The sequence below is a fragment of the Salmo trutta genome, chromosome 5, assembly GCF_901001165.1.
Source record: "Salmo trutta chromosome 5, fSalTru1.1, whole genome shotgun sequence".
Lineage (NCBI taxonomy): Eukaryota > Metazoa > Chordata > Actinopteri > Salmoniformes > Salmonidae > Salmo > Salmo trutta.
The window spans coordinates 14,546,749-14,568,235 of record NC_042961.1 but is presented as its reverse complement, the minus strand read 5'-3'; the positions used below and the strand labels follow the sequence as shown (position 1 = coordinate 14,568,235).

Below are 21,487 nucleotides of genomic sequence, written 5' to 3'. Positions count from 1 at the left end.
AGGCATAATATTATACCTATAAATGATTGCTATAATATAGTATGAAACACAGGGATATTTACATGCCATAAGAAAGAACCATGTGAAAGAAATAGAGACATGTAAGGCCTAAGGGGATTAAGGCATAGCTCTCTCTATTTTCTGGCTACATATCTTATCTAATGGCATAGCTACTGTGCATGCGCTAGAGCAGAGAGCAGACTGGAAAGTTAAAGAAACTCTACAGTCACCACGGTAGCATGTGATAAACACTTCTAATATAAAGGTCATTGCAACTCTCAATATGTAGAATTGCAATAGGCTACTGATAATATGGCAATACAAAGACATGCATGAATGTTTTATTTAATTTTAAAATGTTTTATTATTGTTGTATTTTTTATTTTTTTTTATTTTTACCTAAAACTATACATCTTACAACGCTTTAAGAGTGTGCAAATGCCAAGAATGTGCAAAGCTGTCATCAAGGCAAAGGGTGGCTATTTGAAGAATGTCAAATATAAAATGTATTTTGATTTGTTCAGCACTTTTGTGGTTACTACATGATTCCATATGTGTTTTCCATAGTTTTTATGTCTTCAATATTATTCTACAGTGTAGAAAATAGTAAAAATAAAGAAAAACTCTTGAATGAGTAGGTGTGTCCAAACGTTTGACTGGTACTGTATGTATTTTTTGAAATACTTTAAATACATTTTCCGATGCATTTAACATATATTTTGTTATACATTTAAAAAAAAAAAAATGTATTGACTTGAACTACATTCCGTAATATATGTTGGAATGTATTTAAAATGTCTTAAAGCTGCAATATTTTTTTTAAATCTAAAATATATATTTTGATATATATTTTTTCAGTTCTGGCTCCCACACTCCCACCTCCCCTCACAACCTCCTCAGCTCCGTCCTCCTTCTCAGGCCCTGTCAGTTTCCCACGCAAGTTCCGTCACAGATGCTTCTATATGGGCTTTAATGGTTGCCTTGCCCTCTCTCCTTGGTACCTTGTCTTTACTCTTTCCTTCATATTGTCTATCCTAATCTCTCTGTCCTGCACATCCCCACCCCCCATCCCCTTCTTCTCTCTCTACAGAAATCAAGCCTACAATTCGGATGTTTGATGCTGGCTCTGGCAGACAATAACTTTCCATGGGTTTTACAGAGAGAGGACAGGAGACCCTCTCCATCAGCAACACCAAGATCAAGACCAGGAGAAGAACACATTCAGCTGAGATGTAGGATACAAACCTTTATACTACATAATGATGCATATAGCTCAGTTGGTAGAGCATGGCGATTGCAATGCCAGGATAGTGGGTTTGATTCCTGTGACCACTCATATGTAAAACATGTATGCGTGCATGGCTGTAAGTCACTTTGGATAAAAGCATATTCTAAATGGCATATGCTGTATCATATTATACATTGAATGTGTATTTTAACTAAATGTATTTTTAATTGCTGTACGCTATAGGTCGTATGACACATGGCTCAAGTAAAGTGTAACCCACAGTTTTTGACAGCCAGTGATAGAAATATAACGTGATTATTTAAATTCACTGAAGTGTTTAGTGGTCTCTGTTTAATAAGGCCCAAGAGCGAATAGAACAACACTTATGCAATGAGAAATAACACTGTGAAATCATTGAATGTACCAAGTGTAATTCACTGTATCTGGGCAGGGGTTTAATTTCAACGTCCAGAGTAATTGTTAACGTGTATAAACTCTGGAAGAAAAGAAAGCAGAATGAATTATGGCTCCAGGAAGTGTGATGGAAGAGGTTTTGAAACATTTGGTCGGTCCTGTGTCTGGAATTCTTCAACACACAGGTCCAGAAATAATACTCGCTTTCTCTCTCTAACTTGAGGGAAAGACTTTGCAGCACTGCTCGTCCACCTGTATCAATACAGTACACTTTTGGTGTCACGAGAAAACCTTTAATCTCCAAAACATACCATTTTCATGGATCAACCTTGTATTTCCCTGTAGGATAGAGATCTGGCCAGTTCTAAAATGTTGATGTTTATTTGAACCTATAGTGATGAAACTGTCTTCTAAGGACTTTGATAAGCCTCAAATGCAGAGGATGAAGGTGCAGACTTACCATTATGCTCTCACATTATAAGCTTTTGTACCCACTGTATTATCCTTCTCCCTAAAGCAGGGGAGCGTTATCCGACAAGAACTCACACTCTCTGCTATGAGCTGCATGTGAGGTTGTCATGAGTAATTGGGCTGAAGTCACCCTTGCTAGTGGAGGAAGAAGAATTCATCTGAGATGACTCATGTTCGATTGCCCCTAACGGAACCCTCATCCTGGAATAATACTTAGCACCTGGTCAGGAAACAGCTGTGAGCTGTCTATTACAAAGTCCAGGGCCCCCCAAAACACTACACCATTGAAGGGGAAAAACTAATCACAGATTAATTGAGAATTGCCGTGTCCAAAAGTTTCCTCTGTTTTAAGCACCATATGTGGTGTTACAGTACCTGGTGTGCCTACAGCAACATTTGGAGCAAGAGTGTGCAAATGATAGATGAACCCTCCACTGCTCCTCCACACACCTCCATCCCACAATAGATGTGCCTTGACGGCAGATGTGCCTCGAAGTCCCTCCCCTCTGACATCCCCATCCCCCTCCACACAGCCCTGTTCCATCCGGTCTACAGCATGTCTCTCACAGACTACAAACATGGTGCCATTCCTCAAATGGACTACACATATGGCCCACCCTGCCCTATGTAAGTTGAGAACTACAGGAAGAGACGCACAATGCCCTGTTTGGACGATGGGGATAACAGCCGCAGAGGCCTGACCAGTGTCCTAGAGTTGAGGCGGGTTCCTCTATGGTCATTGGGGCCCCTGAGGAGTGTCAGAAAGGTCAAGGTTATCAGCTTCCTGCTAGGATTGACATTGACCTTCCTCATCATGGCTTCTTACATCTTAACCTGGGATAAAAAGGGTCTGATGCTGACCCTGTCACCGTTCCACCTCAGGACTATAGTCAACCCAAGCAGCACCCTCTCCCATAACCTGTCTTCTACCAAGGACTATGCCAACATTAAGCTCCTGGTGAAGTGCATTACATCTAAGCTTGAGTTCAGCCCAAGGAAGCTGCCTCCTCTGAAGGACATTGTCAATACGGACTCTCATGTGAGTATGAGCAAAGTGTCTGGCCTGTTGTTTCATGTGTGCCGTTTTGTCTCAGGACGAAAATCCTTTCAAGCATTTATAATAGCAAATAAGATTCTTTGTTCTTTATTCTTTGTTAATTCTATGGTTTTTACTAGATTAATTGTAGTTTTTCATGTTGTTTGTCTGTAATTTTTGTAATGCCTTGGCGCTGCCTATCTTGGCCAGGACGCTCTTGAAAAATAGATTTTAAATCTCAATGAGCCCTTCCTGGTTAAATAAAGGTTAAATAAATAAAATAAATAAAAGATAATAGCATCATTACAATTGTCTAGAAGTGTTTGAAAAGTATTTTGACGATTTTTCTGTTTTGTACTTCCAAGTTGTTTTCCGTTATTCCTCGTCAGTTCCTGCCCAATATCAAGAGTCCATGCTGGTATGAGGAGCTCTCTGGGAAAACCAAAGTGGATCCTTACAGTAAAAACTTGTATGCAGTTCGCTCTAAGAGTTTCCGGACTGTCTGTGACTACCTGAGGAAACATTTCCAGGAACACTTGTACCACAGTGACGACAACAAGCAATATCGCCTGCGCTGTCTGCCATATTTCTACATCATTGGCCAGCCCAAATGTGGCACAACGGACCTGTTTCACCGACTGCTGCTACACCCGGAGGTCAAGTTCACCACCATGAAAGAGCCCCACTGGTGGACAAGGAAAAGGTTTGGTAAGCACTAGTCCCCGTCTTTATTTTGGTAGAGCTGCCCAGAGAACTTGGCTTCCATTGATTTGGATGGAAAACTTTTACATTGGCTTCAACAGCCTTTTCACCCTGCCAAAATACATTTCTAGGGGGAACCACCAGTGATGTGTGGAATAACTTCTTTCCATTTATATTCATATTATATCTATTTTGAGGTAATACTGTGTGCTTCTTTTCCTAATTATTGTACCTACATTCTACACTATGTACACTAGTAACAATATAACTGAATGAAAACCCAAAGCGTTGTCTGTTTTATGATAATCATCTGCTTATAATTTTCCTTTTTCAAAGATTTGTACCGAGTGAGTATGTGTTGTTCTGAAACTCTACTGTAGTGTGTGGGTGATGGATGAGACCAGGTCCAGCCATCCAAACTAGTGTCTGTTGTAATTCATCTAATTGAATGAGATGTTTCAGAGTCTGAGAGGCAGCGTAGGTGTCAGATCACACTCTGAGGAGAGCTATACTGTTGATCACGCAGAGCGCATTGATTTCAGTCTCCATTGCCAAGTGAGTTTGTGGGCGTTCAAAGCAGCAGGGGGAAATGGTTTTGGATGTTGATCTTTGTGCTGACAATTGAATCAGAAGGGCATCTACATCAGGTCTCCTGGGGCCATCTAGTATGAAGTCCTGATCTTCTTTGAGCTCTGACAAGTTTGAAAATATGAACAGAACTTCCTCTCAGACTTTGATCACCTTTGAATGACACAGAAGTTTTGGTACAACACTTTTTCATTTGCTTTTGAGAAGGTCTATGATAGATCATAGATGGAAGTAGACGGTAGTGACATTTGATTCAATGATGACGTCATTGACCATTGTGTTGCTCTCCCTTGCAGGTATAATCCATCTTAAAGATGGCCTCCTAGAACGCTTCCCTGTGGAGGATTACCTGGACCTGTTTGAACTGGCTGCCTACCACATCCAGGAGGGAATACTGGGGAATACCTCTGGAGACCACAGCCAGCGACACATTATTACAGGTAACCTACAGGTCATCGTAGGTCATTTATATCTACTGGATACATATTGAATTATAATAATTAGGTCATTTTTTAAAATCTTTAGAAACTCTGCTTTCAACAAAGTGTGTGTGTGTGTGTGTGTGTGTGTGTGTGTGTGTGTGTGTGTGTGTGTGTGTGTGTGTGTGTGTGTGTGTGTGTGTGTGTGTGTGTGTGTGTGTGTGTGTGTGTGTGTGTGTGTGTGAGAGAAAGAGATGTTGTGTGATTACAAACCTCATTCAGTATTCCCAGCCAGTCTAGGACCTTCGACACTGATTAACACCAGAAGACTGTTTGTTTCTCCTTCCTCCATTATCAGTTCTCACACTCCATTATTCACTCCATTCCCTCTTAATTGGCTCGGCACTAACCAGCACGATAATGCCAACACTCAAAACTGACATTTAAGGACAAGGTTTTGAAGTAGAATGTTGTTGCTAAAGCCACCATAAGGTCCAGTGTTATTTAGGAATCATGAGAGGCTTCCACTGTTGTGTTATATGCAATGTCAAGTGTAATCCCATAATGGGTATCACAAATATGTTTGATTGACAGGTGAAGCAAGCGCATCCACAATGTGGGACAACCAAGCCTGGAGCTATCTCTATAACTACCAGGCAGATGGGGAGCCTCCTTTCCTGGCCCAGGACTTCATCCACGCAGTTCAGCCCAACGCTAAAATCATTGTCATGCTCAGAGACCCAGTAGAGAGGTAAATATGTGGGAATTTTAATTTGACCAATTTCTCACAGTCGGAAAATAATCATGCAGCAGCAGGAAATGTAAATGTTTATAATGAATGGACATTTTTGTAGGGGGTTGATAAATGTTTTGTTAGGGCAAATAACGTCTGACGTTTTTAAGTGGAAATTACAAACTTTAGAAGCCTTTTTAAACCTTGAGTACACCATTCTCACACAACAGGGTGCTCACGGAAACTTCTCACACAACAGCGTGATCAAATTAAGTCCTACACCTGTAGGACTAAGTAATGTTTTGGCATGCTGTCACATAGTTTTTACTATAGGAATGTCTGTGCATTTGGTTAATGTAGCTGAAGTAAGTATGTTTTCTGGTTGGTGTGTGTGTGTCCCTCTGCTTTAGGTTATATTCAGACTACCTGTACTTCAACATGGCTAACAAGTCTGTGGAGGACTTTGACCTGAGGGTCTCAGAATCCCTACAGCTGTTTGAGGCTTGTTTAGCAGAAAACTCTGTGCGTTCCTGTGTCTACAACACTAGCCTCTCCAATGCCATGACGGTGAGTGGGACTCTTATGAATAAATAATAAATATGCCATTTAGCAGACATGCTTTACTCTTATTGCTGGCATTGAAAATGTACAACACTCTCAACTGTATGTCCATGCTGAGCGATTAGGGATGAGGGCTTTTTGAGGTCGGTTCGATTTCGGTTAGGTTATTAAAAAATAATCATGGTTTTTGATTTTGGTATAGATCATTTTTTGTAAACATTAAATGCATTATGAAATAATGACATTAAAATGATTTTATAGCTTTTTAAAGAATATCCCAAAGCCAAAAATAGTGAACATTGAATTTCCAAAACATTGAAAACATTCCAGTGTTTCTGTCAGGTCCACATTGGAGAGCTGTCTGACAAAATCATTTTACCAGTTCTTCAAGTACAGTGAGCTCCAAAAGTATTGGGACAGTGACAATTGTTTTGTTGTTTTGGCTCTGTACTTTAGCAATTTGTATGAAATTATACAAAGACTATGAAGTTTAAGTGCAGACTGACAGCTTTAATTTGAGGGTATTTTCCATTTAGAAATTACAGTACTTTTTGTACATATTCCCTCCATTTTAGGAGACCAAAACTATTGGTACAAATTCACTTACATGTGTATTAAAGTAGTAAAAAGTTAAGTATTTGGTCCCATTTTCATAGCATGCAATGACTACATCAAGAATAGAATATGTTTCTAAACCCTTTTACATTTATGTGGATGCTACCTTGATTACGAATAATCCTGAATGAATTGTGAATAATGATGAATGAGAAAGTTACAGACGCACAAATATCATATCCCCAAGACATGCTAACATCCTCCCCTGTTATTGTAATGGTGAGATGTTAGCATGTCTTGGGATATGATGTCTCTGTGTCTGTAACCTTCTCACTCATTATTCACAATTCATTCATGATTACACGTAATCCTGGTACTGCAGCATCCACATGAATGTAGAAGTGTTTAGAAAAGTATTCTTATTCTTATTTATAATAAAAGTGACTCAAAAATGACACAGTACATTATTTACCATTCATTTCTATTGGGCACAAAATAATCTGAAACACAACCAAAACAAACAGCAAATGTATCACATTTTAGGGAAGACCCAGATGCAGACAGTGTCGAAGTAACAAAAGTTTATTACTAGAACAGGGGCATGCAAAACGACAGGTCAAGGGCAGGCAGAGGTCAGTAATCCAGATCAGAGTCCAAAAAGTACAGAATGGCAGGCAGTCTCAGGGTCAGGGTCAGGGCAGGCAGAGGTCAAATAATCCAGGGTGGTGTGACAAGGTACAGAACAGCAGGCAGGGTCAGGGTCAGGGCAGGCAGAATGGTCAAAACCGGGAAAACTAGAAAACAGGAAGGTGGGCGACACCTGGAGGGGGGTGGAGACAAGAACAAAGACGGGTGAAACAGATCAGGGTGTGACAAAATGCAGTCAACAAATGTGTAGAGTCACAAGCTTGATGTTGTCATTGTGTGCTATGAATATGGGACCAAATACCTAACTTTTAACTAATTTAATACACATACAAGTGAATTTGGCACAATACGTTTGGTCCCCTAAAATGGGGGGACTATGTACAAAAAGTGTTGTAATTTCTAAACTGTTCACCTGATATGGATGAAAAATACCCTCATTGAAACTGACAGTCTGTACTTAACCTCATAGTCATTGTATTATATCAGTACTGGAGTACAGAGCCAAAACAACAACAAAAATGGTCACTGTCCCAATACTTTCAAGACTGTTTATTACCAACTACTACAACTATCAATGGAGTAGAGCTACCTCACAAACTTCCTCTATCCCTCTCATCATTGTGTTGTGTACATTCCTCTCTCATGCGGTCTGTGTGTAGGCTATCTGTCTGTCAGAGCCGGGAAGAACAGGCACAATGGATAATGGTAATTGTAGTTAATTACCATGTTTCTCTTCTGAACTAGGTTGAATATTTGCCTTATGAAAACTACAACTAAAATGTGCCTATAATCCAGGGTCCCACATAGTTCTTGGCTTAATTTCTCTCTTGAATGATTTGATTTCTCTCTAGAGAAACAGAGCGTTGAGCTCACAAAAAACAAACTAAATGGAATTCAAGTAATTGAACCGACGTTGGTCAATCGGTTGTTTAATAACAGACCCCCCCCCACCCCCCCACCCCACCCCCCGCTCAGCACTACCGTAGGTATTCAAGGTAAATGCATTGGCATGCCATATCCTGTTGTATCACTGTTCTTGGTGGATAGTGTATTGTCTAGATGGAAACATAATAAAATTGTGCCAAAGCAAGAAGAAACACTTAGTTCGACTGCATTTATTAAGAGATCTGATTATGTAAACAAAGTGCATACAAAGTTAAGCAGAGATGGCTTTGTCTATGCCCAATTGTAATACTTAACTAAATTGATTCCATGCCAAATTGTAATACTTAACTGAATTGATTTCATGCCAAATTGTAATACTTAACTAAATTGATTCCATACCAAATTGTAATACTTAACTAAATTGATTCCATGCCAAATTGGAATACTTAACTAAATTGATTCCATGCCAAATTGCGATCCATAACTCAGGCCTTTATTTTCCATGTCTAATAGGATTTGTTATTCAAATCACGGCCACTTCCAGGAAGGTGGTGAAACTGTGCTGTGACATATGCCTCAGTAGATCTACTGACTTGATACCTGATTAACTAATCAAGAACCGTGAAGTTTTCTTTCAGAACAGATTTGACTGAGATGCACTTACTTTAAGTCATTTAGGAAGTAGTTGTCTCTGGAAATATTGGCATTTATTTCCAGAAATTCTTATTACTGTTTTAACAATTGTACTAGCTTGAAATTGATATTGGCTCAGTTTTATACAGGCACAGTATGTATGCTTTGTTTAGTTTATTAGGATCCCCATTAGCTGTTACACATGCAGCAGCTACTCTTCCTGGGGTCCACAAGTTTTAATGCTGTAAACATTTCCTTACTTGGGTGCATCTGTCATAGCCTGGGGCACAGCTAGTTTACATAGGAAAAGCACAAATCTAGATACCTACTGCCAGAGATGTTCACACTGTTCTACATGCATCTCAGCCTGATTTGTGGTAGTAATGTTATTGTATTGGTGCCAACATGGTGCTCAGAGTTCCGTGTGCACCTATTGAGGCACATCTTTTCGAATTAAAATGTATTTGACGTTCAGCACCGTGGATGTCATTGTCAAGCGACATGGATGTTAACCTACAGTAGCTCCACGTTTACATTTTACTTCTGAATCCATGCGGTTGAGCTTATGATCATTTTTAAAATATGTAAAGTTCATCATCTCAGAAGGTGCCTCTTCTCTCTTTGCTGCATCTGGAGACATAATTACTTTTGTCGGTTGGTCTCTAGCACTCCCTGCAGGTTAGCTTGTGTACTGTTAACAGGAGTCATGCTGTGGTCTCTAGCACTCCCTGCAGGTTAGCTTGTGCACTGTTAACAGGAGTCATAGCATGTAGCTTGTTCTCCACCTTCACAATGAAGCCTTGGTAGAAGAGTTATGGAAATCATATAGAAGTCTTACCTGCAGTGTTTGTTGTGATCCTCTCCAGGTCAGACTGAACCTAGGACTGTATATTGTCTTCCTGCTGGACTGGTTGACTGTCTTCCATAGAGATCAGATCCTAGTTCTGCAGTTAGAAGATTACGCTGCCAATCTGAGACTCACCATACATAAAGTGTTTGACTTCCTAAATGTGGGTACGTACCGGGATAAAACCAGTTATTCGACTGATTCTACATCAACATCCTAGGTGTGTCCAGAGCCAGGACACAATGTTGGTGATGCATGTCTGCTTCTTCCTCTGTGTGAATTACAACATCTGCTGATCCTGTACATGCCTGTCTGTACTGCATGTCCCTCAGGGCCTTCATCTGAGCAGACAGAGGCAGCTCTCACCAAGAGGCCCATGTCCAACACACGGAGGGCAGCAGACAGGAGCCTGGGCCCCATGCTACCCAGCACCAGGGACCTCCTCAGGGAGTTCCACCAGCCATTCAACCACAAACTGGCCACAATCCTGGACAACAAGGCCTTCCACTGGACAGAGACATAAGGAATGGCTCCATCTCAGATGGATACAGACCTGAGGAATAAGTCCTGTACTAAATCCCCCATGGTCATTTGAGTCCTATGAGATGAACTGTCAAGTGGGATAAGCCATGGACATGAATTAAGTCACAATGGGAGAACATATAGTCAGTAACATGTCTGAGGTGCTCTGAAGACCTGAACAATGCATCTGTCTAGTGCTTGAAGTTTTTCCTTTTGTTTACCTTTCGTGTTGACGCATTGATGGCGGTGCCCTTATACTGTATGTTGGAGAATAGTTGGCTTTTTGTAGGAGAGACTCCTGGAAAATGACTGGGGTAGAGCCTGGTGGACTACTCCCTCTAGTGGGAAAGCTTTGACACGACAAATATTGAGAGTAAAAAGAGAGCCTTCACATGCTAATGATTGATCATTTTGATATACTGTTTGCCACTGGGTATTTCCCTCTCAATCATTGTGAAACCATTATGTAAGAAACAATATGGGAGCCAACAGCACAATGGATTTTATCATGATGTTGCCTTCAATTTTCTTTAAAAACAAACATGAAACACCCTGTCTTCAACGCCATACACTCTTCTTTTTAACTACATTCAATTAGGTAAAGGGCGAAGAAGTGACCACATGGTCATAACCTGCTTTTTTAATGTGAAATATGTTGATGCCATTCTACACTGGCCTAGACACACAATGGACACATCCTCACACCAGAGGGCAACAGAACCACAGAGACACGCTATGGAATCTAATTTCCCGCCAATGCAAGTCTATCTTCTCACCAAAGACTGGCATATTTGTTTCTAACTTATATTTTCTGGTAGTTTTCTTGTTTGTACACGCTCTGCACATGGACACATTTTACGTAAACTCAAGCGTCAAGCCTAACTTGCCTGACGGGCCGCCCCGAGGTGGTGAGGGTAGGCGACAACACATCCGCCACGCTGACCCTCAACATGGGGGACCCTTAGAGGTGCATGCTTAGTCCCCTCCTCTACTCCCTGTTCACCCACGACTGTGTGGCCGCACATGACTCCAACACCATCGTTAAGTTTGCCGATGACACGACGGTGGTAGGCCTGGTCACCGACGATGATGAGACCGCCTATAGGGAGGAGGTCAGAGACCTGGCAGTGTGGTACCAGCACAACAACCTCTCATCTTGGAGCACCAAGTCTGGGAGCTAAAGGCTCCTGAACAGCTTCTACCCCCAAGCCATAAGACTCCTGAACAGTTAGTCAAATGACTAGCAGGACTATTTGCGTTGACCCCCTTTTTTTTTGCACTGACTCTCTTGCACTGGCTCTATGCACACTCACTGGACTCACACACACTACACTGACACTCCGTCCAACACACACGCTCACACACACAAAACACATGCATATTGGCGCCACACGCACACACACACAAACTAACACATAGAAACACTTTCACACTTTTCACATACGCTGCTGCTACTCTCTTTATTATCTATCATGATTGCCGAGTCACTTTTACCCCAACCTACATATACATATTACCTCACCTCAACTATCTTGTACCCCTGCACATTCGGTACTGGTACCTATTGTATATAGCTTTGTTATTGTATTGTGTTACTATTGCCCTTTTTTATTTAGCAAATTGTTCTTACTTTTTAACTCTGCATTGTTGGGAAAGGGCTTGTAAGTAAGCATTTTACGGTGAAGTCTACACCTGTTGTATTCGAGCGCATGTGACAAATAAAATGTATTTGATTTGATAACTTACCAGCCACGCACTTGAATCTCTAGTCAATTTTTTATGTGTCTCAGCACAGGTTGACGTGTTTGACTCAAATCACACCCTACACTGAGTATACAAAGCATTAGGAACACCTGCTCTTTCCATGACATATACTGACCAGGTTAATTAGTTTTGTGGCAAACAGTTTTGTGGCAAACTGAACTTCTGGCAAACAATTCTGGGAAACTTGTGGCGAACATTCTACTGTTTGCTGCAAACTCATTATGAATATGCAAATTAAATTATATCTTTGGTTACTTTGTATATTAACCAAAATAAAATGCCTTTTCTACATAAAACAAATAAAATATAACTTTAAATGAACTTCCTTCTCACAGAGAAAACCTACTTAATATACAAAATACAAAACAACATGTATTCAATGTATTAACAGATACAAATAAATCCAATACATCTTTCTTATTTCACATTGAAAACATTATGCCAAGTGCTACTGTAACAGTGTAGGTTCCGTCCCTCTCTTCGCCCCAACCCGGGCTCGAACCAGGGACCCTTGCACACATCAACAACTGACACCCACCGAAGCAACGTTACCCATCGCGCCACAAGAGCCACGGCCCTTGCAACGCAAGGGGAAACCCTACTTCAGGTCTCAGAGCGAGTGACGTCACTGATTGAAACGCTATTAGCGCGCACCACCGCTAACTAACTAGCCATTTCACATCGGTTACACTACAATATTAACTTTGAAATCATCAGCATGCTAATGAAGAAAAGAGCAAAGACTGAATATTTCTCAAATAAATTGATTCATATTTTCATGTATAGTAGCTATAACATTTACATGTGAGAAATGTGAACACTATGGGGATGTTGACCTTAGGATGTTTAAAGGGGCAACTACAGAAATTATGTGAGCCAAGTGATAACTGAGCAATGAGCATTGAAACCCAGTTCAGAGCTATTGACTTTCTGAGTGAACATTGGAGATTGCGGACCTGTGGAAGTCCTTCGTCTGAAGCTTGTTGATTACATGCACTTAAACAATCAGAAATTACAAAACAAAAGCATCATTAAGATACTGAGAACATTTTATATTTTGCCATCTTAAAAGGTAGACTCAGTAGGTAATGGGCAGGCTTGGTAATCTGTCTTTTTGCTTGGTTGCTTTTAGAAAGAAACAAAGAAGGAACAACCCACATAACAAATACTACAGTTAACTATAGAATACTATTGTTCTTACTATATAATTCTATAGTATTCTGTAGTTAACTGTAGTATACTCTACTACACACTGTAGTATCCTTTGACCGTGAAGTGCTTACTATATAATTTCATAGTATACTGTAGAATACTATACTACACACTGTATTGATATGCTAATGTGCATTTGCATATGCCATGCCCATTCCCCTCTCCATATCCCAATTTGTGCCACCTCTGACTGAAAAACCTGCATGCCAAGTATATACCAGCTATAGTGTTCTCTACAAGTTATAGAAAAGAGCAGAAGCGCTGAACCTAACTGGTCAGACCACCATCCTACCTATCTACCTACAGGTTATGGACAATTTGCTTGTTTAGTCTTTGTCCAGTAAGTTTCCTCAAGGAGAAAGCCCCCAAAAAATATATAAAATGTGTTTAATTAAAAAGGTAATAAACAAAAGGTAATTTAAAAAACATCACAGTAAATCGTTTTTTCCCCCTCATTAATCAACACACAATACCCCATAATGAAAAAGCAAAAAAGGGTTTTTGTAATTTTTTATGAATGTACTAATAAAAAACGGAAATATTACATTTACATAAGTATTCAGAGTCTTTACTCAGTACGTTGTGGAAGCACCTTTGGCATCGATTACAGTCTTGTCTTCTTGGGTATGACGCTACAAGCTTGGCACACCTGTATTTGGGCAGTTTCTCCCATTCTTCTCTGCAGATCCTCTCAAGATCTGTCAGGATGGATGGGGAGCATAACTGCACAGCTATTTTCAGGTCTCTTCAGAGAGGTTCGATCGGGTTCAAGTCCGGGCTCTGGCTGGGCCACTCAAGGACATTCAGAGACTTGTCCCGAAGCCACTCCTGCGTTGGGTTGGCTGTGTGCTTAGGATCGTTCTCCTTTTGGAAGGTCTGAGGTCCTGAGCGCTCTGGAGCAGGTTTTCATCAAGGAACTCTCTGTACTTGGCTCAGTTCATCTTTCCCTCGATCCTGACAAGTCTCCCAGTCCCTGGTGCTGAGAAACATCACCACAGCATGATGCTGCCACCACCATGCTTCACCATAGGGATGGTGCCAGGTTTCCTCCAGACGTGACACTTGGCTTTCATGCCAAAGAGTTCAATCTTGGTTTCATCAGACCAGAGAATCTTGTTGCTCATGGTCTGAGAGTCCTTTAGGTACCTCCCTGACCAAGATCCTTGTCCCCGATTGCTCAGTTTGGCCGGGCGGCCAACTCTTGGAAGAGTCTTGGTGGTTCCAGACTTCTTCCATTTAAGAATGATGGAGGCCACTGTGTTCTTGGGGACCTTCAATGCTGCAGAAATGTTTGGTACCCTTCCCCAGATAAGGTATAAATAAGGTAAGTAAGGTATTTTTGTTTTTTATTTTTAATACATTTAAAAAAAAAAATAAAGCTGATTTCACTTTGTCATTATGAGGTATTGGGTGTAAATTAATGAGGATTGTTATTTTCATTTAATCCATTTTAGAATAAGGCTATAACATAACATGTGGAAAAAGGGAAGAGGTCTGAATACTTTCCGAATGCACTGTAAATATAATAATACTACAGTATGCTATAATATTTTTTCATATGGGAACACGTGATCAAGATGAGCTAGCTACTAGTTTAAAGCAATGAAACATTTATTGAAATAATTAATGTATTGGCTACTTTTATGAGAATAATACATGCATTTGCTTACCATATCAAGCTTGAAGTTGATACACTAGTTTATCACTCACAAAAAGTGTTATGTGTGAATGCACCACAAACATATTTCCAGGGTGTTGATGCATCCTCTTCTCAATACAGCTTCTTCCAACACCATGGGTAGGGGAAGATTATCCATCTGCAAAAATGAAGTTTTGCCATAATATCAAGTCAGCTCATATCGTTGCTAGCTGTTGTGCTAGCTAACATGCTACTGAACAGTGACAATAGCATATTGACATGGATATTGGTATTAAAAGACAGCAACTTCTTCACCTAAAAATAGATGTTATAAAATATCTGGCAAATCATTACTTTTCTAGCTAGCTAGTAGCTATCACACTCATTGTGCAAAAATATCATAGTTAGCTAAGCGCTAGTGTCATAAAGTTCGTCGTCTGAGGAGGAGAAATCATCGGACCAATATGCAGCGGTGAAATTGCTCATCTTCTTATTTATTAAAGAAAGGAAAAAATACTCATACAAAAACAAACGACGAAAACAGTCCTGTAAGGTGCTCAGACTATACACGGAAACAACCATCCACAAACACAAGAGAAAACTAACCCACTTAAATATGGCTTCCCATTAGAGGCAACGACAACCAGCTGCCTCTAATTGGAGGTCGTTCCAAAACCCCAACAGAGAAATAGAAAAACTAGAAAAACCACATAGAAATAGAAAACATAGAACATAAACCAAAAACCCCGAAACACACTAAACAAACACCCCCTGCCACGCCCTGACCAAACTACAATAAAAAATAACCCCTTTTACTGGTCAGGACGTGACAGCTAGCCCTAGATAGCTAGCTAGCCAGCCAGTGGCGCTGACAGGTTGAAACTGATATACCAACAAAATGTGTCATTCTATCCCATAAAACATGACATTGCTAACCAGGCTAACACAATTTGAAAGTTTATTAGGTAGTTTAATTAATAAGTTGTTAGACACTCAGCAGACAACTTTGGTAGGTAGATCGCTTGGTTTCCATTTCCAACTGATTTGTCTTCTCCCCCTGACTGGTCGTCAACAGTTACTGGTCTTCAAACTCCTGTGTTCCCCAGAAACGACTTCTGGTAAACTGTTTGCCACTAGCGGCAATAGATATTGTTAACATTAAAATAAAATCTCGAGAGAATTGTTTGACAGAAAACAACTCCGGCTTCCAGTAAAGGGAGAGTGTTCATTGAGCCAGAGTTAAATCACTGGCCCCTGGAATCACTCTTTTTGTCTCTATGGACTGTTTGCTAGGTCGTAGATGGAGAAAAAAATTATCACGTAGGCAAGCGTATGCCATAGATCCAAACAGAGGCAAACACAGAGGCATACCCTGGAACAGTGTTATACCGTTATGGAAAAACTGTCCCTGTTGCATGCGGTAGTATTTTTCGAGCAATGGATCAGCTTGACTCTCAACATAAAGTGGTTAAGTGCTCTGTTTTGTAAGATCAGTCACTGCTATTTCAAAAATAGCAGTGCTTGAAAATGCCTCTTTGCCAAGAGCATTGTTTACCTTGGTTGCAATTATAACCGCAGGTGTTAGATGAGACAATTTTTTGCAACCAACTCTCTCTTTTGATGAAAAGTGATTAGTGCAGAGGATGAATAGCAACATGTTTTGCTTTCTGATTAAGGAGTTGTGGGGTGGTGTGATAGTGTGATTGGGTAGAACTGGTAATGTAGACTGTCTTCCTACAGTGGCGAGTGAGTGCGTGGTGAGTGAAGCAGCAGCAGTGAAGCGTGGTTGATTGCCCCCTCCTTGTGCTATCAACAGTAATCCTCCCCTGGATGTTGACAGGCGGAAGGAAACTGATAAGGTCTCTTTTGACATTCTCTCATTTTGTCAAGGACTTAGACGACATGCCCAATGTGTGATGGGCTTTGACAGCTTTCTCCTGCTTTAACAATCTCTTAATGCACATGTTTCATATCACATGATCAGTGCAAAATGTATGTGACAAAAATATACTGTAATGCAAGAGTGATCCACCTCCTACTGGTTGTCAAACATTAGGTTGTCATTAGGTCATCAAACAAGACAGTCTCTTATCAAGGGTGAGTAGTCACAATTACAGCTCATCAATAAACTGGTCATTCCATGGTCATTCCAAAAGAATGAGCTGAACCTCAATAGTGTTCCATTCCTCCCCATAAGTCATTTAAATTACCAACACAACAGATGCCTTTAAAAAATTATCTGCTGTGATCAGGAAAATACAGTGCCTTCGGAAAGTATTCAGACCCCTTGACATTTTAAAAACTTTTTGTTCTCATTAATCTATACACATTACCTCATTGTGACAAAGCAAAAACAGTTTTTTAGAAATGTTTGCAAATTTATATAATAATAAAAAAATGAAATATCACATTTACATAAGTATTCAGACCCTTTACTCAGTACTTTGTTGAAGCACCTTTGGCAGCGATTACAGCCTTGAGTCTTCTTGGGTATGACGCTACAAGCCTGGCACACCTGTGTTTGGGGAATTTCTCACATTGCTCTCTGCAGATCCTCTCAAGCTCTGTTAGGTTGGATGGGGAGCGTCGCAGCACAGCTATTTTCAAGTCTCTCCAGAGATGTTCAATTGGGTTCAAGTCCGGGCTCTGGCTGGGCCACTTAAGGTTCGTTGTCCTGTTGGAAGGTGAACGTTCGCCCCAGTCTGAGGTCCTGAGTGCTCTGGAGCAGGTTTTCCATCAAGGATCTCTCTGTACTTTGCTCCGTTCATCTTTGCATCGATCCTGACAAGCCTCCCAGTCCCTGCCGCTGAAAACATCCCCACAGCATGATGTTGCCACCACCATACTTCACCGTAGCGATGGTGACAGGTTTCTACCAGATGTGACTCTTGGCATTCAGGCAAAAGAGATCAATATTGGTTTCATCAGACCAGAAAATCTTGTTTCTCATGGTCTGAGAGTCTTTAGGTGCTTTTTGGCAAACTCAAATCGGGCTGTCGTGCCTTTTACTGAGAAGTGGCTTCAGTCAGCCCACTCTATCATAAAAGCCTGATTGGTGGAGTGCTGCAGAGATGGTTGTCCTTCTGGAAGGTTTTCTCATCTCCACAGAGGAACTCTAGAGGTCTGTCAGAGTGACCATCAGGTTCTTGGTCACCTCCCTGACCAAGACCCTTCTCCCCTGATTTCCCAGTTTGGCCTGGCGGCCAGCTCTAGGAAGAGTCTTGGTTGTTCCAAACTTCTTCCATTTAAGAAGGATGGAGGCCACTGTGTTCTTGGGGACTTTCAAGGCTGCAGAAATGTTCTGGTACCCTTCCCCAGATCTGTGCCTCGACACAATCCTGTCTCGGCGTTCTACGGACAATTCCTTTGACCTCATGGCTTGGTTTTTGCTCTGACATGCACTGTCAACTGTGGGACCTTGTATGGACAGGTGTGTGCCTTTCCAAATCATGTCCAATCAATTGAATTTACCACAAGTGGACTCCAATCAAGTTGTAGAAACATCTCAAGGATGATCAACGGAAACAGGATGCACCTGAGCTCAAATTTGAGTCTCATTCAAAGGGTCTCAATACTTATGTAAATAAGGTATTTCTGTTTTTTATTTTTAATACATTTGCAAAATTTCTAAAAACCTGTTTTCGCTTTGTCATTATGGTGTATTTGGGGGTATTTAAAAAAACATCAATTTTAGAATAAGGCTGTAATATAACAAAATGTGGGAAAAGTTAAGGGGTCTGAACATTTTCCGAAGGCACTGTAACCTAAGTGAGATATGTGAGTGGCTGTCTGTCACTGTTTATTCTTTATTTTTGTATTTCTATTTGTGATTTTTTTTTTCTCGTATTTTATTTTATTTTTCGTATTTTAACCCCTTTTTCTCCCCAATTTTGTGGTATCCAATTGGTAGTTACAGTCTTGTATCATCACTACAACTCCCGTACAGACTCGGGAGAGGCGACAGTCAAGAGCCGTGCATCCTCCGAAACATAACCCAACCAAGCTGCACTGCTTCTTGACACAATGCCCACTTAACCCAGAAGCCAGCTGCACCAATGTGTCAGAGAAAACACCGTACACCTGGCAACCATGTCAGCATGCACTGTGCTCGGCCCGCCACAGGAGTCGCTAGTGCGCGATGGGGCTGCGACAGAGCCTGGACTCAAACCCAGAATCTCTAGTGGCCATCACTGTGATGCAGTGCCTTAGACCACTCCGCCACTCTGGAGGCCCAATGTTCATTATTAAACATTATCGTAAGCAATTGAAGTTCTGGAGCATCTTTCACTCAATTGATTACCTAATCAATTCAGATTGTAATGAATAACAATCAGCTCTCCTACAGTCCCTGAAGTTCGATAGAATTAGAGGGGTGTTATAGAGGCATACTGAACCAGAATGTGCAATGGCATCACTGTATGTGGAGGGGAGAGATACATTACAGTATGTACTGCTTTTCAAGGCATTCATGTCTTTCTAATGCATAGGGACAATAGTTTTTCCAGACCAGGTGACCAGGTAATGTAGACTATCCACCTACAGTGGTGAGTGAGGGCTTGGTGAGGGAAGTAGCAACAGTGAAGCTGGATCTATGGCATCAGCCCATGTGATTCATTTTTTTCCAAACATTCCCTAGAGACAACAAGAGTGATTCCAGGGTACAGTGATTTAACTCTGGCTCAGTGTGTCCATTCTCCCTTTAATGGAGGCCAGGGTTACTGCCATCGGGAGCTGAACAGAGGAAGCCTGGAGACTAGCTCCTTCCCCTTTAACCTAAGGTTATGCCCGTCAGACAACAAACTCACACTGGAAACTATGTACATGATTGAAACAGAGGCAATTATCTCAACAGGCCTTGTAGAAAGTAACCAATAATGTGGCTGGCTGGAGACACTTACAAAAATGAATTTGTTGCTGCAAACTTTCTGCAATTTTGTGGCAAATTTGCTGCAAACTACATAATGTGCCAGGAAATGTTGCCAGAAGTTTGCAAATGTTTGCCACTGGTGGTGAATCTGCAGCAAACCTTTGGCAGCAATAATATTTATTGCCACTAGTGGCAAAGAGTTGGCCAGAGATTTTTTATGGCAAACAATTCTCTCGAGAATCTACTTGAATCAGCAGCAAACCTGTGTTAACAATATTTATTGCCACTAGTGGGAAACAGTTTCTGGTGAACACATGAGTTTCAAGACCAGTAACCGTTGACAACCAGTCAGGGGAGAAGAAAAATCAGTTGGAAATGGAAACCAAGCGATCTACCTAGCAAAGTAATCTGCTGAGTAACTAACTTATTCAGTAAACTACTTAATAATAAACTTTACAATTACAATATGTTAGCCTGTTTAGCAATGTCATGTTTTATGGGATAGAATGAAACACCTTTTGTTGGTATATCAGTTTCAACCTGTCAGTGCCACTGACTGGCTAACTAGCTATCATATTTTTGCACAATTAATGTGATAGCTAGTAATAATCTAGCAAACTAATGATTTGCAGGATATTTAAAAAAATATAAAGTGTTTTTAATACCAATATGCATGTCAATATGCTATTGTCACTGTTCCGTAGCATGTTAGCTAGCACAACAGCTAGTGTAGCTAGCAACAATATGAGTTGACTTGACATCAAAGCAAAACGTCACATTTTTAGATGGATTTCTTTCACCTACCCACGGTGTTGGAAGAGGCTGTATTGGGAAGAGGATGCATGTTGCCAATACATTCATTATGTCTAACAATTGGGTCTTTAATTGCTTTAAACTAGTAGCTAGCTCATCTTGATCATGTGTTCCCATATAGTATACTGTTGTATTACTGTATTTCTATACTATAGAATTCACTGTAGTGTTTTATAGTATTCACTTTTGTGTTTTTGCTAACTTTACTGTAGTAGTCTCCGTAGTGTTTTTGCGCAAAAAACACTACAGTGAATACTGTAGTATTTACTACAGTGTTTTAGCTGACATGACTGTAGTATGGTGTAGTATATACTGTGGTGTTCTTGTAGACATTACTGTAATATACTGTAGTATTTACTTCAGTGTTTCAGTGGACATTGCTCTAGTATACTGTAGTATTTACTATAGTGTTTTAGTTTTGTTATCTTTTTCTTTTTCTTTTTTAAAATATATATACTGTATATATATTTTTTACTTTCACCTTGAGGCGTCTTACTGGACAAACACTAAAACCTCTAATAAGGCCAACAACTACAGCCATGAGTCTAGAAAAGTCTAAACGGGACTTCTTGGAGTTAAATAAAGGGATATTTCACCCAAATTACAAAATTTCATATTGGTTTCCTTACCCTGTAAGCAGTCTATAGACAAGGTATGACAGCAATCCATGCTTTGGTTTACTTTCCCTAGCACTATTTCCACAGGCTAACATTTTTGCATTTGTGGCACAAAAACCACTGAAGTCAAATGGAAAATAAAATAATTTAAGACAGATAAAATGACTTAAGAATCTCTATTACAGGCACTACAACTATGGTGTGCCAAAAAGGCTTTCTACAAGGTTAGGAGGCATACTATGTTATTCATCAGTTAATTAAAGGGATATTTAATCCAAATTACAAAATGACACTATGGTTTCCTTACCCTGTAATCAGTCTATGGACAAGGTA

General features: G+C 40.4%; 1 protein-coding gene across 5 annotated transcripts in view; it reads left to right on the top strand.

Moving 5' to 3' along the window:
- The window catches only part of LOC115193708 (carbohydrate sulfotransferase 15), a 53,750-nt gene extending 41,539 nt beyond the window's left edge, over positions 1-12,211 (top strand). For 2 of the 5 annotated variants that reach the window (XM_029752640.1, XM_029752638.1), the window contains exons 2-9: positions 1,091-1,232; positions 2,160-3,152; positions 3,515-3,857; positions 4,736-4,879; positions 5,453-5,609; positions 6,002-6,158; positions 9,740-9,883; positions 10,053-12,210. In XM_029752640.1, coding sequence (XP_029608500.1) covers positions 2,772-3,152; positions 3,515-3,857; positions 4,736-4,879; positions 5,453-5,609; positions 6,002-6,158; positions 9,740-9,883; positions 10,053-10,277 — 1,551 coding nt within the window. In that variant the 5' untranslated portion in view covers positions 1,091-1,232; positions 2,160-2,771 and the 3' untranslated portion in view covers positions 10,278-12,210. Of the gene's footprint in view, positions 1-1,090; positions 3,153-3,514; positions 3,858-4,735; positions 4,880-5,452; positions 5,610-6,001; positions 6,159-9,739; positions 9,888-10,052 lie in introns of all 5 variants that reach the window. The other 3 variants (XM_029752641.1, XM_029752642.1, XM_029752639.1) reach the window with 3 other exon arrangements.
- Positions 12,212-21,487: the final 9,276 nt, after the last annotated feature.